Source organism: Hirsutella rhossiliensis (assembly GCF_020360975.1).
Source record: "Hirsutella rhossiliensis strain HR02 chromosome Unknown scaffold00033, whole genome shotgun sequence".
NCBI lineage: Eukaryota > Fungi > Ascomycota > Sordariomycetes > Hypocreales > Ophiocordycipitaceae > Hirsutella > Hirsutella rhossiliensis.
In genome coordinates this window covers 33,768-49,164 of record NW_025408699.1, presented here as the reverse complement: position 1 = coordinate 49,164, position 15,397 = coordinate 33,768, and the positions used below count along the sequence as shown (strand labels likewise).

General features: G+C 53.4%; 6 protein-coding genes across 6 annotated transcripts; 2 read left to right on the top strand and 4 right to left on the bottom strand.

Annotated features, from left to right (window-relative positions):
- Positions 1-1,041: 1,041 nt before the first annotated feature.
- On the top strand, positions 1,042-1,405 carry HRG_12001 (uncharacterized protein; the record flags this gene model as incomplete). The annotated part of the gene is made up of 2 exons (XM_044870471.1): positions 1,042-1,146; positions 1,331-1,405. The coding sequence occupies 2 exons, from the start codon at positions 1,042-1,044 to the stop codon at positions 1,403-1,405; spliced, it is 180 nt and encodes a 59-aa protein (XP_044714450.1).
- Positions 1,406-6,936: 5,531 nt separating this feature from the next.
- Positions 6,937-7,864, bottom strand: HRG_12000 (DDE superfamily endonuclease domain-containing protein; the record flags this gene model as incomplete). The annotated part of the gene is made up of 3 exons (XM_044870470.1): positions 6,937-6,941; positions 7,002-7,274; positions 7,384-7,864. 3 exons carry the CDS (start codon positions 7,862-7,864, stop codon positions 6,937-6,939), a joined length of 759 nt encoding a protein of 252 aa, XP_044714449.1.
- A 662-nt stretch (positions 7,865-8,526) lies between these two features.
- Positions 8,527-9,261, top strand: HRG_11999 (MYND finger domain-containing protein; the record flags this gene model as incomplete). The annotated part of the gene is made up of 1 exon (XM_044870469.1): positions 8,527-9,261. The coding sequence occupies one exon, from the start codon at positions 8,527-8,529 to the stop codon at positions 9,259-9,261; it is 735 nt and encodes a 244-aa protein (XP_044714448.1).
- A 586-nt stretch (positions 9,262-9,847) lies between these two features.
- Positions 9,848-12,442, bottom strand: HRG_11998 (PIF1-like helicase domain-containing protein; the record flags this gene model as incomplete). The annotated part of the gene is made up of 8 exons (XM_044870468.1): positions 9,848-9,871; positions 9,927-10,732; positions 10,855-11,513; positions 11,666-11,686; positions 11,739-11,857; positions 11,912-12,061; positions 12,181-12,290; positions 12,340-12,442. 8 exons carry the CDS (start codon positions 12,440-12,442, stop codon positions 9,848-9,850), a joined length of 1,992 nt encoding a protein of 663 aa, XP_044714447.1.
- Positions 12,443-12,771: 329 nt separating this feature from the next.
- Positions 12,772-13,465, bottom strand: HRG_11997 (uncharacterized protein; the record flags this gene model as incomplete). Its single annotated transcript, XM_044870467.1, has 2 exons — positions 12,772-13,159; positions 13,236-13,465. 2 exons carry the CDS (start codon positions 13,463-13,465, stop codon positions 12,772-12,774), a joined length of 618 nt encoding a protein of 205 aa, XP_044714446.1.
- A 112-nt stretch (positions 13,466-13,577) lies between these two features.
- On the bottom strand, positions 13,578-14,471 carry HRG_11996 (PIF1 protein; the record flags this gene model as incomplete). The annotated part of the gene is made up of 1 exon (XM_044870466.1): positions 13,578-14,471. One exon carries the CDS (start codon positions 14,469-14,471, stop codon positions 13,578-13,580), a length of 894 nt encoding a protein of 297 aa, XP_044714445.1.
- Positions 14,472-15,397: the final 926 nt, after the last annotated feature.

Here is a 15,397-nt window from a genome sequence, read left to right as displayed (position 1 = left end):
ATCAGATTCCGCACGGCAATTTTCAACAAGCAAAGGAGCCATACACCGGCATACCAGCCTGAGTCTCTCGAATCAGAAGCCCTCGCCTGGGGGAGGTTTCGACAAGTTTGGAACATCGCAGCCTTATCCGGTTTTCGAACCGACGCATCTGGAGATACTTGATATTAGCATCTCAACGTATTCAAATCCAATGGATTCGACTCGGCCCTCTGTTACTCCGAATTTGAGTTCAGGGTCCTCGGCTTTCGTCTTGACCGGACCCCCTTCGACACAAACATTCCAAGTGGCCAGTACAGAACTCGTGGTTCCTGATCCTCCGCCTCCCACTACATTAATCACTGAGCCGACTTGGGTTATTACACAATCCAATGCAGGAGACGGAGGTTCTCCTGGGATGCAGCCGCCGGTCATCAAGTCTCATCAAGCTGTTACTCCTGAGAACTTCTTGCCTCCAGATAGCCCTGCAGCAAAGCTCACAGTAGCCTCGTTACACTCAACAACGGATGTCCGAGCTTTGATTCAAAGCTCCGTCGACGCAAGTCCGTCCGTCGAGCGAACGACTGAATCATTTACCATGCGCACCAGTCAAGCCTTTAACGGAGTCCCTATAGATGTTACCACCATCTTGTTCGCGAGCCAAGAAGTTGTACCCTCAATCGGTCTCAAAACATCGCCGAGACCAACCTCGGCTTCGCTTGAGGCTGCAAAAGCTTTCTTTTCCAAGCCTCTCCCCACAAACCCATCTGATAGAATCTCGCCCAGCGGCCGCTATCAAACGCCTCCGCCGGAAACTGTTCCGATCCAAATAGGGTTTCTATCCCCTTTAAACTATACTTTTATTTCGAAGAACCTAAGCGCTGCTTCAGTTATTCTCCAACTTTTACCCCGAGCTCTGGCCGCTACCAGCACGTTTCCTCTGACACACTTCCAGTGTACGCGTTGGAGCCCTATGATACAAGAGACTCCTGGGGCTACATCACCACTGTGGCCAAAGTACATTACCCTGAAAATTTGGTAGACAAGCTCCAGATAGACTTGTGGATGCCTAGCTCGCGAGTTTATCACCACGAGGAGGATGCCGTCAATAACCTCACTGCTCTCATCAATCCGAAGATTGACGTCCGAGACAACGTCAAATCCGGCCGAGTAACGACTTACGGCGCTCTTCCCACGAGCACTAGTTTGGTTCAGAGCCACGACGCGTTTGATTCTACTGAAGCAGGAGGTCAAGGTCCGAGAGAGAGGTGACATCTATCGGCATCATCACGGGCACCGTTGGTGCTAGTCTGCTTTGCAGTACCGCGCTGTTCTTGCTAATCAGCCGGCTCAGGCGCGGAAGAAATTCACCTCGGAGTTCCGAATTGAGAACTGCCAATCGAAGTGGTCGCAGAACGTCACATCTTGACTGCGGAGCAGCAGCAGAACTTTCAGTCGATGACGGTCTCCTTGGCCACGATGCACGGCCTCTTGATTTGCGGGGTCACACCCGCAAAGTAAGTCTAGCAGCCAAGGAATCAAGAGTCATAGGAGGTTGATATCTGCTCCTCTTGCCGTTTCCAATTCACTTGGATGGGTCAACGAGTCTGAAGCGAGTGTAGATACAAAGACGTCACATAAGATGCATATTGAGCGACACACGTAGGGTTATTGATAATCTGTAGCAAGACGAGATTGGAACAGAGTCGTTAATGCACGGGATGGCTCCGGACAGACAGGTTCCGACAGACATATTGCAGGGATTATCGCGCTAAGCATGGGTTAAAAGCCATCGCGCCTTGACTACAACCTGAACGGGCACAAGTGCCATTTTTCAGTCTGAAGGGAAATCCACTAGTATACAATCCTGGGTAGGCCGCTGTTGCAGTTCCAACTGCGTTTCATCCTCCTTGGAAGCCTTCCGCTTCTTGCACCGCGGCTTAGGCATATCGGGTTCCTCACCCTTTCGGGCCTTTCCCGCTCTATCTGGAGACTTCCCAGTAGCAGTCGTCGCCTTCTCTATATCCTTCGTGCTCCGTGTTCGACTACGTCTCGTTTCCCGAAGAAGCTGTGGCGAAGTTGCTAAAGGAGAGGACGGGGTCGAGGAAGGGTCAGGAAGCTGATCAACTCCCTTCAGCAAATCCGAAGTGGCTCGGTCCGCTCGAGCGGCAGTATGCTCTGCGGCCTCACGGCCGGTCATGGATCGCCTTTTCGTGCTACCGTGCGATTTGAACCTCTTCAAGCCAGGCGAATGCAGTGCTTCCGGCAATTCCGGAGGCAGGAGGGCTCTTGACTGTACCTGCGCCTGGAAATCTGCTATTAGACGGTCATTCTGTAGGCGAAAGAGTCTCGAGAACTCCTCTGCCTGCTGTCCGCCGAGGCTCCCTGTACTTGAACGACCTCCAATCCCGATTGAAGAACCATGTTCCTACCGCCATCTTGGTAACGATCCCCTGGATTTTTTGTGACCTCGGGAGCTGGCTGCTTTGCATAAGACATGGTCCAGCTGCGTACCACCGCAGGTCCGTCGAGTAACCGGCGTGGATGAAGGACATTGAGTGGGACATTGAGTGGGACAGGCCAGGACCTGACAACAGCCTCGTACAGCCAGTGTCGACAGGGCAGGCCGTATCTGAGTGGGAACTCACACGCGAAGGGACATCCAGGTTCGTTGAGAAGGCCCAATACCTTACCGCTCCTTCTCGAGCTCAGTGTTTTGCCTCCATCTTAGAGCTTTTTGCTGCCTCCCACTCCGGAGCTAGCTTGCTTAGAACGTAGTGTGGAACCTTCCCGATAAGAAGGCGGAAAGCAGCTCGGTCCAACAGCCTTGGGACGTCAGCCCTGCTCCGATCCTCGTCTTCAGTGATTTTTTGAGTTAATTTCTTCAAGCTTTCGGCCAGTTTTTGACAGGATGCCTGCAGGGGGAAGCTGCCTGTTCAGAGACTGTTTGACCACGACATGGTAGCTTTCGTTCCTCTGCGTGCTGTTACATCCGAGGTTCGGGTACTGTCGTGTGTGTGCTCGGACAAATTGGCGCTCTTTCGGTTGCCAATTATTCTTGAGATAAAGGCGTTCCGGCTCCCGAATTTCTGCGAGCAGCTCGCCTCGCCGTTCTTCAAGTCGCGCCTCATCGGGAGCTTGTATGTAATCCCAAACAAACCGAAGTAGCTCTTCCCTTCGTTCCTTCGTATATTTGCCCGAGTCTAACAATCGCTTCTTGAAGTTCTCTGCGGCATGCCATTCACAGAGCTGCAATATTTGCCCATCTTCACCCTGAGGATCAGCTCGCTTGGGACGCCGCCATCGCGGCAGCGAGCCCTTTGGTTTGATCCCCGAGAACGACTTGAGGTGGTGGGCAATCGTACCAGACCAGTTCTGCCAATTGAGCATTCACAAATTCGAAGGCTTCAGCTGATTCAGATGTTATAAAGGCGAAAGCCAGAGGAAATGTCTTGCCTGTGTTTGTGATTCCCACTATGACAGATAAAGGCAGGTGGAGGCAATTGGTGTTGAACGTCGCATCGGTTTGCATGAGGAATCCGCTGACGAATCTTCTACCCAGGCGGATCTGCTCGGAAGAACAGAAGAACAGGTGCTCGAGTACTCGCGCTGTCCGTCGTCCTTGGTCGTCAAGAAGGTATTTGAAGAAGCAACGAACACGGAAGTCCTCGAACTCCAAACAAGTGAGCAAGACGTCAAGCGCTTCTTGACTGCTGCGTCTCCTTCAGACCGGCTCAGGTTGTAGAACTCCTTTGCAGAAAGACAGTTGCCTAAGCCGTGTTGGTCGAGAATCCGGGTTGATTCAGTTGCTGACAGGCCGGCAGTCCGATGCGCGAGGGCCAGATCGACTGCCGCAGCCCGCTCTGGGATACGGGATCTATGGCAGGCGTAGTGGAAGGGATTTTGAAGTGGCGGATGCGTATGGTACGCGTAAGTGAAACCGACCACCCAGCCTTTTCGCTCTTCTATCCTCCGCGGCCGCTCCGGATAGTTTTGTAGGAGACATAAAGACTATAAGGACACTCCTTGGCCTTGGTGTACGTAAGCTCCTTCTTTCGGTCCCCTCCCTCTGTGACGATGTCCGGCAGCTTTCGAGTATTTCGGGTACCTCTACCGTGATGGATACAATTCACTCGCAGGCGGTCGCGTACCTTGCTGGCAGTGACCAGAGCGAAACCCTGGGTGAATGCATAGTTTTGGAACCAGTGAAGGGCTTCCTCGGGGCTGTTCACTTCGTCACCGGTAACAGGAGCGCGGAGATGCTCTTGCGGTAGGGCTTCTACAGCTTTGTCGAAGCCGGAGCGGACATCATCGGGGAGGCTGTCGCGGTACTGGATCTCCATCGCGTTCGCGTTCGCGTCGGACGAGATGCTGGATCTCCATTGAACCTGAACAACGCGATTCTTATTGCGACGCGCACCCTAGCAAGGGGCGATGAACGATTATTCCCGTTCAGGTTGTAGTCAAGGCGCGATGGCTTTTAACCCATGCTTAGCGCGATAATCCCTGCAATATGTCTGTCTGAACCTGTCTGTCCGGAGCCATCCCGCCTATACGACATACCTATCCTTTAGGCAATTGCTACACCGGCATGAACAAATGGCTACACCGGCATGACTCTTATACCGGCATGACTTTTACAGCCTCTGATTCGCTCCATTCGTTCCTTGATCCACAGGTACATCCGCGTGAAGGCGGTGAAGCCAAATCTCTTAACAAGGCCCCATCTTCAACTGAGGCGAGCCGCGAGCACTAAAATGAAGTCTAGTTTGCAACACGAAATAATGTCAATTCTAGTCCACCCTTAGGGACAGCTATCTACGTCTCTATTATCTAACTACTATAGAAGGAAGAGCCTCCTCGTCGCTGTTAAGCAGCTCCCACTCACTTCTTCGCCTGCCGCTGCTGGCCAATGCTCGTCCCTATGCTACTAGACGAAGGTGGTCTTGAACTATCAGACTGGTTCTGCCGCTGTCGTTTTCGAGGGCGTGATTGGTAGCTCCGTCGTCGTCGGTTTCTTACCGAGTTAGATCCAAAGCCAGGTTGGGACATAACTAATGCCGAATTGGCGGTCTTGATCGCGATAGGAAAAGTGTCGCACGCACGGAGCAGAACATGGTTAACAGGGCAGTCGATTCGACGATGAAAGAGAGAAAGAGGGGGACTACTTCAGTACAAGGGAAAGAGCTGGTTTGTGGTGCAGATAGCCTTGAAAACGAGGCTGTGGCGATGTCTGATACAGCTTGTGTTTGAGTGTTGGTCTCAGCAAGGAGTCCGAAACACTACTGCTCCTGCAGTCCTGTGGCTTTGCAAAGTCGGGAACAATTATTCTCAGTAGGCTTCGCAACGAAGGAGTAATTAGCGTGATAGCTGGCTGGCGAAGATGCGTGGCGTCGCAATTTGCAGAGTAAAGCCCCGGGGTACAACGGGAGCTGTTGGCAGAATCCAAATGCACTAACAACAAGGGATAGACCAATCAGAGGCCGTAAAAGTCATGCCGGTGTAAGAGTCATGCCGGTGTAGCCATTTGTTCATGCCGGTGTAGCAATTGCCATCCTTTAACCCTAAATTGCCCTTTGCCTTGAGAAGTTGAACACTTTTACTAAATTTAAAACTTCTCATTGGAAACCTAATGCTTGGATTAAGAAAATGTTTGCCAATGCGAGTATCATCAATCGATACATTGTGTGTGTTGCGAAGAACGTCTCTTGGTCGAGTTAGCCAGGTCACCCATGGGCAGCTACGCCAACAAGGGAGCTGACAACCGCGTCTAACGAGGAGGCTGAAAGCTCCTATTAAAGACTGGAACGTCTCCAGTCGAGAGGCTGGGGCCCCAGCCTGCCTTAACCATATACATATACTACGAGTTTAGGACAGAAAGAGAGGAAGACAGAGACACGAAATACGATGCAACTACCCCATTACTACATCATATGCCTTTTCTGCAAAGTTTCTTTGTGAGTGTGCACCACTGTGCGAAGGGTCTGAAAACGTCCGAGAAAGTAAGAATCCAGGATTACAAAGTCCGGAAAACAAAGGGGTACCATGCTTACCCCCTTCTGCTCACCCCTTATGCTCCGCCAAATGAGACAAACCTCACCCAAAATCTGATTTTTGAACTGCTCATATTTCGGCGAACTATGTACATATAAATATAAAAGATACATCATTTGAATGAGAATTGAACACACTAATTGGTTCTTGGTCTTTTTATGACGCGACCCTGTCGCGTGGTGCGCTGCGGAGGCCCAGATACGTTGACCTCAATCACCGAAGCTGTCTCCGTCTCCGACTCCACCACCTCCTCTAACCAGTCGCAATCCACCACAACGGCTTTCTTTGGACTCCCAATTTCGGGGACGGCCTCACCGGCCGCCAAAGCTTCGGCGAGACGCATGAAGCGTCTATTTGGGTTAGGGATCGCTCTTCTCTTTCTTCCTCTCTTCAGCCTGTCCACTTCCTCCTCCAGCCTAGCAATTTTACTACCATGTTCTGCTAGTGTCTGTTCTTGAGTTTCCCAGCCTTTCGCTGTCTTGGCATATCGCCTCCGAGTCGTAGGTGTTCTGTTCTTGCCAAGATCACGAATATGGCGGCTAGATTTCGGGGTGTCGTCAGAGTCCAAAATGGCCTATGTTCCGGGATGCCGTAACTTTGTCTCCTTGGATCTCAGGATGCCCCAACGCCTTGGAACGCGAGATTGGCCAATTTCCAGTGGTTCTCCAACCGGACAAGATGTTTCTTGTTGTCATTCCCGTTTGACGTGCCGTGGCATACGCACGTATAAAATTGACCTTGTCAACAGGCGTGGAATCCGTCAAAGAAGCCAGTCTGTCAAGCTCCTTCCGGTAGGCTGTCTTTATAGCATTGAAAACAACGTTTTCTAATGGCTGGAGGCTACGAGAACAGTGAGATGGAAGATAACAACAGTAGACATTGTTCAGAAAGCACGTAGCCATCCACTTATTCTGTCGTCAAATCAGCAGGGCCTCATCGCCGTAAAAACAAAGTACGAACCGTTGCATGACTCCCATGTCCATCCAGAATGATAAGCCTGGCCTCAGAGTCGTCGTCAGGTCGCGTCTGAGGCAAATAGACTTCCTCAAGCCATTCGACGGCAATGTGGTTGTCCGTCCATCCATTTGGTGAAGTTATGTAGTTCCAATCCGCAAATTCTCGAAACTCGTCCTTAAACCACTGTGCCTGGAGATCTTTGCCCTTAAATATGATGCCAGGAGTCAAGGCGCGCCCGTCGGCGGTGATGGCCTCTATAAAGTGGTCCAGCTGCGGGACTGGGGTCCCTTGAGAAGAGTCTTCCGTTTAGGGTCCGAACTTCCAACCACCAGACTGTCCAGACCTAGCAAAGAAATTGTATTAGCTTATATCGCCTATGGAGAGTTGATTGCATACCAAAACCCGACATAATCCCCCCTTCATCAACATTCACGGTGTTCTCCGGCTTGATCCACCCGTACTCCTTCTCCCTGACGTCAAAGTACCAGTGCACTGCTTTGGGAGTAAATGAGTCGAATCTGTTGGCTTCCTGACGCCTACCGACCTTGCTTCTAAGTTCTGGATGGCGTTGAATGAACTTTTCTACCCAATGACGTCCCAATCTTGAGTCGCAGCCTTGCTGTTTCAGAACGGCAACAACGCAGGCGCGGATTTGACTCTGGGACGGAGCGTAACCCAGAGATTCTTGGCGAAGAGTCCATGCAACCAAGTTGGCCTCCTGGTCTCTGGATAGGAGTTTTCCAGGTTGTTCCTGGTCGGTTAATGCCGACTGACCTCGCATTCTGCTGGAAATAGTACTCTGGGGTATCCCCCATTTCTGAGAAGCCTGGCGCTGCGACAGACCGTTATCAGTGACATCGAGGATTGCCTCAGCCATCACGTTCTCTGTATAGATGGAACGAGGCCTTTTTGGAGCCATTTGTGACAGGTGGTGGAGGATGAGCAAGAGTGGAAAGCAAAGGAGGCAGGAGGAGATTAGGGGTCGAAATTGCCATTTCGCGATGCCGGGGTGTCACGAGTCACGACACCTATGGTCATCAGCTGACTTCACAAAATGTAAGTTCAGTCATTTCTATACCCGTTACAGGTGACTGTTTGTCAAAAGCTTTAAAATTGAGTAGATTCTGTATAAGTGAAGTTGGTCCAATTTGTATGGAGCGGCAACATTTTTGCGGAGCATAAGGGGTGAGCAGAAGGGGGGGTAAGCATGGGTAGTTATCCGTACAACACATTTTGCTGAACGTACAACAAAATGTGGCGCAGATCGCGGGCAGCGCCGATACCGCATTTTTGTGTGCACAGGAGACCGGCCCCTTCCAGGGTCCGCCAATGCCTTGAGGAACGGGACGAGAGTTGGGCATAGCCGAGCGCGAGCATTCGGGTTGTTTTTATAAAAACAAGTCTGTTGGAGAAGAGAGGTGGTAGTGCGGCTGCTTGGACCCGCTACAGCACCTTACCTGTTCACAAATGAGCTTCAAATTGATTCAGCCTCTTCACACAAGCAACCTTCAACGAATTGGTCATCGGAATTAGGTCATCATGGCCCTTGAGTGCAATAGCTGCAAGAAGTCGCCGCCTGAAGTTGCCCTCCTCAAGAGGTGCGCGAAATGTTCCACCACGCCGTACTGCTCCAGGGATTGCCAGAAGGCAGACTGGAAGGTCCATAAGAAGGTTTGTGGCAAACAGGCCGACGCCACGACATCGTTCCAAGATGGGCCTACAACGGGAAATTCATCGCCTCCGAAGGGGTTGGAACAGGGCGTCATCCGCCCCTTCACGCGTCTTGAAAATCGCACTTGGCTGCATGATCGATCGGAAAGAGATGTCTACGGGCTGCTGATCGACGCCTACCGACTGCGCGTTGAGGACATGTACAACATTGAAGGCGAAGCAGACGCGGATAGCATATATGGTGGTGCCGCCAACGGGTTGCGTGGCTTCAAGCGTTTCCTGGAGCGCGTCGAGCGTTGTCCCGGTATACTGCCGCCGTGGTGGGATGCAAAGAAGAAAGAGTGTGAGACACTCGGTATGACCCCATCGCAATGGCACGACCTACGAAGCGCGGTGGAAAAGAGCGACATCATCGAGCAATATGGGGATTCCCGATTCCCGATGCAGCTTCGGATGTTTGCCGAGTCCGTGTACGGTCGAGCTCCGAGCGGGACAAGTGGGACGGCGATGAGTCAAATGATGGTCGCGATGGAGCAGGGTAAAGCAGAGGGGATGGAGTCGCATATGATGGACATGTCAGCAGCCATGCTTGGTCGGCGGTGAAGGGATACGCTTGGTTAGTCGACAGCACCGCAGATCGAGTAGAAGCTGGCCGATCGTGGCTACGACGTACGAAAGGGTCAAACTATCGGGATGGTTAGTATACTGCCACTACTTTTCGAAACCTTGGCCTCGTATAACCGTCTCGTTTCCGCGGCCAAGTTCTTGAGTCTCTGCATTCCATCAAGTATGGCCTGATCCAGCCCATTGCCAATGAAATCATGGTACCTCACGGGACCAAGAAGCTTGATGCCCCGAAGCGAGGTGCACCTGGACAGTTGCACATAGAGGCTCGTAAAATCGCACTTGGAGGGTTCACCATTGGTCACACGATTTCCACGCAGCTCCAACAGTACCTCCACGAAGGTTTTACCCTGGGCTTTGTAATCAGTGAGAACGAACGCCGGTACGACGGGCAATCCACGTCGCGTGCATCTTGCCGACAAGAATTTGAAGTGAGAGTTAGTCGAATCAAGTGTATGTGACATGGGGCGGATGAGAACCGTCCCCACCGGGAGGGAGGGTATCGCCAAGGCTTTCGTCTCCTCGGACTGCAGAAGAATACCGAGCGGCGGCCCGAAGTGGATGGTCACGTCATCCGCCAAGTGGTATCCTGGGTGATTGGGATCGAGTATTACGTCCACGGCAGTAAAGTCCGCCCCATTCACCACTTTCAAACCCGTGTAGATGTTTTTGTTCACAACCACAGGCATGCCCTGAGCGTAGAAGAAGACGCCGGGGACTTTGCAGGCAGAGTCGTCACCTTGTCCTATGGTTCGCGCTACGATGTTTGGAGAAAGCGTGCCGTTGCGCCAGGTGTGAGTCGAGACAAAGATACGGATATGCTGCCTGTTGAAGCGCGCCCAGCCCACGACGGCTTCCATGTTGAGGGCCCACCGGGTGCGGTTCAGCGGCGTTATAGCACGCAAACCGTCATGGAAGGTGATTTGGGAGCGTCCTACAATGTTGGCATTGAGCAAGCTCAGATCTTGCTGGGTCTGCCGGCCGTTACGGACTCGATCCAGGAGTGCGCGGAGTTGGGGATCGTTGCGTGCGCGGACTTGGTCTTCGAGGAGCACAACGGTTTTGAACATGTACCACAATCTGCAGCCGCTGTGGTGAGAGATGGTGGCTTGTCGCAGGGGGGTCTGTGTTCGGTCCGGCGGTCTGTTGATCAGGAGGCTTGTTTCCCGCACGGGGGCGAACTGGTAGAAGTCTCCCATCAGTAGAACGACAGGCATCCCACCAAACGGCTCGTCCGGACAGTCACGGAGTGCCTGCAGGTGACGACTGACGTTGTGCAGAGTGGCTCCTCCCAGCATACTGACCTCGTCAATCACGAGTACCAGCTTCAGTTTCCATATCCATTTCTTCGCCTCCGAGAAGGGGGGAGGCGGTTTGTTTGGATCGCGATGGGAATCTAACCCACAGGCCGAGTGGATCGTCGTGCCGCCAATCTGGGCCGCCGAACTGCCTGATGTGCCGGTTATCTGCAGAAGATGTGGCTGGTCTCTCGCCGCGAACACGCCCTTCAGGGCATCGATAATCCTTGACTTTCCGTGCCTCCCGGCCCGCCGGTATATTGAAGATGCTGACCAGCTGAGTCCGGATCGGCAGTATACTTGTCCAGAAATACGCAAACGAGTTGAAGGGCCATGGTCTGTAGATAGTTCAGTGTAAAGCTAGCGGCGGTGGTGCGTCCCATCTCCACGAAGCTAGTGACCGGACTGACGTCGACAAGCATCCGAGGGCCTTGTTCATCGAGGTCACTACCCGGGAGCGCAGCGGCGGACTCCATATCGCCGTAACGAGCTAGGGTATCGTCAATGTCGGTGCCATTCGCGGACAGTACGGTGCGCTGAGAACCAGCCTCGATATCATCCAGCATCCGAAGATGCAATAGTCGTTGGGCTTTGGCCGCTGCTTGGACATCGTCTCGAGAGATTGGAAATTGGCACAAGGCGTCACCTTGATCATGGGGTATATTCCGGTATAGATCGTCCTGACGTAGCACAAAAGGCTGTTCTTCTTCAGCCGGGTTCTCTTCGCACAGGTCGCGTATTAAACCTCCAAGGACGGGGGAGTCTTTCGTGGCGTCTGTATCTTGCACGGCATTTCGCAAAATCTGGAGTAGAGCTCTGTAGGCCTGACGATGGGCCATCGCTGGAGGCTCCTCTTCGTAGCGGCCATCGTCAAGTGGGTACTCGACGTCAATTGTGTCGTCACCTCCGATCGAGTGGCCCAGAGCTTCGCGTCTTTACGCGCGTCCTCGGCAGACTTTCTCAAAAGACAAATGTTGGAGACGTAGAAACGGAGGCGGGGACAAAGCCGCGCTCGATGCGTCGTCCATATGTCGGTTATATCGCCTTGGCTCTCAGAAATGAAGTTTTCCCAAGGGACGAATAACGCCAAATGTAGGACAGAATTTCTGCACAGGCCGTCAGACGGAGCCAAAACGGTGCCGGGGGGTTAGAGAGTACCGCTTAATATACACTGGGTGATCGTCGTCATGGTCGTCGCTGATGTATCCTTGGAAGATCGGGACGGCGTACTGGTCGGGCCGTCGAAGCTTTTGCATCCAGCCGTCACAGTCGGAATCCTGCCCATCGAGAAAAATGTGAGATTCATCTTCACTCCGACCCTTTCGACGCACCAAATGAATCATCGACATGTAGTCATACAGGCATAAGTCCCGTAGAACATGGCCCCGGTAGGCGTACGCATCTAAGCATAGAAGCGTTCGCCCTCCTTGCCTCAGAGGGATGGTCTCCGGGGGCTGTTCAGCGTCCGTCAGCTCGCCGGCCTGGTGGCGGAGATGTGCCCATAGCCGAAAGATTGTCCAGTAGAGGGCCGTCAAGTTCAGGAACGACCAATGCGGCACGTTGGTAAAGTCGGTGTCATATCAAGGAGGTGGTAACAGACCTCGACGGCCGAGAGTTGTCGCTCGGAGAAGATCCGATTTGCCGTTCTCATCAGGAACTGACGGCTCTTGTTTAAAACTGCCTGCTGCCTGTCGTCGGGCAGGGTGGGACCTGGCGCGCGACACCTCGCACCACCGGCTTCGCGGAGTTGGCGGGCAACCTCGGTGGCGAGCAATGCGCTTCCACATCGGCGTATCCAGTTTGGTGGCGTAGTTCGTGATGTAGTACACCATGGCCAGGCCCTTGGTTTTGGTCAAGATCATCGAGACGTCGTGATTATGACGAAGGCCGACCGCCAACGACTTGTTGTACCGGTTGACGAGTGGATGGTTGCGCCGGATCTGAAGCAAGCCATCCTCTGTGAAGCCTGTCTCCTCGAAGATCTTCCACGGTGCCTTGAAGCGGCAGGCTGTCCGTCTCTGTTGATCTGCCCCCCTGTTCGATGACCCCCCTTTAGAGAATACTTAAGGCAGGTGTATGTGTGGGAGTGCACTTGGCAACAGTACGCGATGAAATTGGATTCGTCTTCAAAGGCCGAAGTGAGAGCCAAGGTGCTCCTCATGACCTCCTCCACGGGTTCGATGGGCTTCCTCTATTGTCGCACGGCTTTTCCGGCATCTTCATCTAGGCACTCATGAAAGACGGAGTCTATGTATCGGATCACCTGGGCACGATACGATTCTTCCGCGGGATTGGCCATGTCGTCCATCAGGTTCGGTAACCGCATGTTGCCGTCCAGCCAGAGGAGTCCATGCAAGTGGAGGCTGCCTCGCTCGTTCGTTTCCACCGTGGCGTAGTAGTGGCTGATCTTCCCGAAGATCGATTCCTGGCCTGTGTTCACGTATTTGTCAAAGAATAGAGATATTTCTCGGTGGAAGAAGATGGCCGAGCTGACCGGATCCATGGTGCTGAGGGCGATTCTGTCGTACCTTTCACGGAGATCGGCCAAAAGCTCCTTTGCAGACTCATAATCATGGAGCCTATGAATGGCAAGCTTCATCTTTACCGGATTATTTATGTCGTTGGGACTGATGGTAATCCAGATTGCAGGCATACCGGCCCAAATGTCCAGAGCTTGGATCTTCCTCCGCATAAGCAGACGGGATTCGTTGAGAGCGGCTGTGCATGACCAAAATCGACAGCTCGCGGAGCAAGAGCGATATGTCGGGGTCCGACGTAGTCCTTGTCTCCCGCATCTCCGCCTCGGCCCTCTTCAGTCGGTCCTCGGTCAAGTTCGCATAGGCCTGCTCAAACCTGTTGAAGGAATCTTTAGCGACACGAACCATGCTGATGCGGCGGTTGGAGGAGCGGAGGAGGGTGTTGAATACTAAGAAACAAAAGACAGGATGGGTGGCGAACCGGCCTCCATGCCGTTGCAATACGTATTTGGCCCAGTAATTAAGCGAGTGATTCGGACGACGGTCGGCAGGGCCGCCTTGTCGTCTGTGACTCGAGTCGCACTTCGATTTCGGGCCGCCCCTTCCCAGAGGGTTGAGTCTGCTCGGTCGACAGAGTACAGTTCAAATCGCAAGATTCGGCGATGAAAGTAGGATCGATCGAGTTCACCAGTTCATCGATGCTTCTAAAGCTGTTTTCCTGCAAGCCTCGATCGGTGTCCGGGACTATGTGGTCCGTTTGTGTCTTCTCAACAGTCGACGGTTCCTCTCTTCGCATGCGGTCCATGATGACGGTCGGAACAGTGGAGCCGTCGGCATACTGCCAGCCGTCCATCTCTGCTTGGTTGATTGCGATACCCTCATAAAGCGGGTTGTTCCTTTGTAGCCATGCCAAGGCAGCTGCCACTCGAGATTTGCGCACCTGAAGCAGGTTTCTGACGTCTGCGGAGCCAGGCTTAGCCGAACCGCTCCAAGAGACGTGAATGTTCTCGATGGCCTGCAGCAAGGGATGAGGAAGAACCGTGGCCACGAGATCGTCCACTTTGTTCGGAAAGACGACAATATGTCCTTTCACGTGCTTGCGGTAACTGATTCCCGAACGGGTCTTGTTGTCGACGGTGAACTTAGTGATATAGCCAAAAGGTGCATGCAGGGCAATGAGTCTCTCTTCGACGGGAGAGAGGTCATCAAGCTCTTCGGGGTACCGGTGCTCACAACCGATGGCCATGTTGTTGACCGAGCAGGCCTTAGGCAGCCGCCCACTGTCGAAGCTGGCGCGACACTCGCGGCACACGTCAACTCCGGCGCCCTCGTGCGACGGAAGGCACGCATCACACTCCTGGAGAGCCATGGCCGTCTGTAGCAGCAAGGGTGACAGACGACCCCTCCACTGCATGGTGGTGAGTTCGCAAGGCGATGTCTTCCTGTAGCAGAAGACGCAGTGGAGACCGGCAACGTCCTCTCATCCGTAAACGCTTGGTAGAAAGACTTGGAGGCCTCAACCTGAAGGGCAAGTGGAACTTCGTGGCACCAGGATCGCGTTGATGACGCAAGCTCCTTGACGCGGAAACAGGCGTCATAGTGATGTAGAGTGGACTCGACAGAGTCCCGCTGGAGTTGAACGGTTTCTCGCATCGGCCGGGGCCTTTTGGGGCGCCTTGGCTGCGTGGGCGGTGGAGTGGGAAGTGCTTGCTCTTCTCTAGGTCGTTTTGGTGATGGAGTGGCTGGCGGCTGCGTGTGTGCGGCATATTGGTATTGAGCTTCACGGCGGCGGGTTTGGTCTTCGGCGCGCCGGCGATCCATATCGTGCAAGACACGGAGGATCTCGTCATGGGGAACTCTGACAGTCTGTGACCGGCGCTGATAGGACCGGCGCGATTCAAGATCCCTTAAGGTGCGGCGAACCTCTTCGGGTGAGACCGTGGCTGGGTGTTCTCGCGGCATGGTGCAGGGGATGGTTCCGAACGAGTGCATGGAAGAAGGAAAGAAACAGTCTATTACTGGCACCTGGGAGCAAGACGGCGACCACGACATGTGATCGAGAAACTCAGCAAAGGTTTCGAATGCTCATGGACGGGGTAGTCTGCCGAAGCTCAGAGGTGCTTGCGTGAAGGATAGATGGGCAGACGGAGACGTCGGGTTCATGGCTCCGCTATCGCAGGGGATGGCGGCGGTTACGAAGTGAGGGGCTTAGGGTTAGAAGCATCCCGCAAAACGGGAGGGCCAATCATGTGTTGTACGGTTCTTGGCGGAGTGGATGGCGTCCTTGCCCATACGACAAGGGCCCCATGACGTCGATTTCTGGGGTAGACCGTCTCCCAG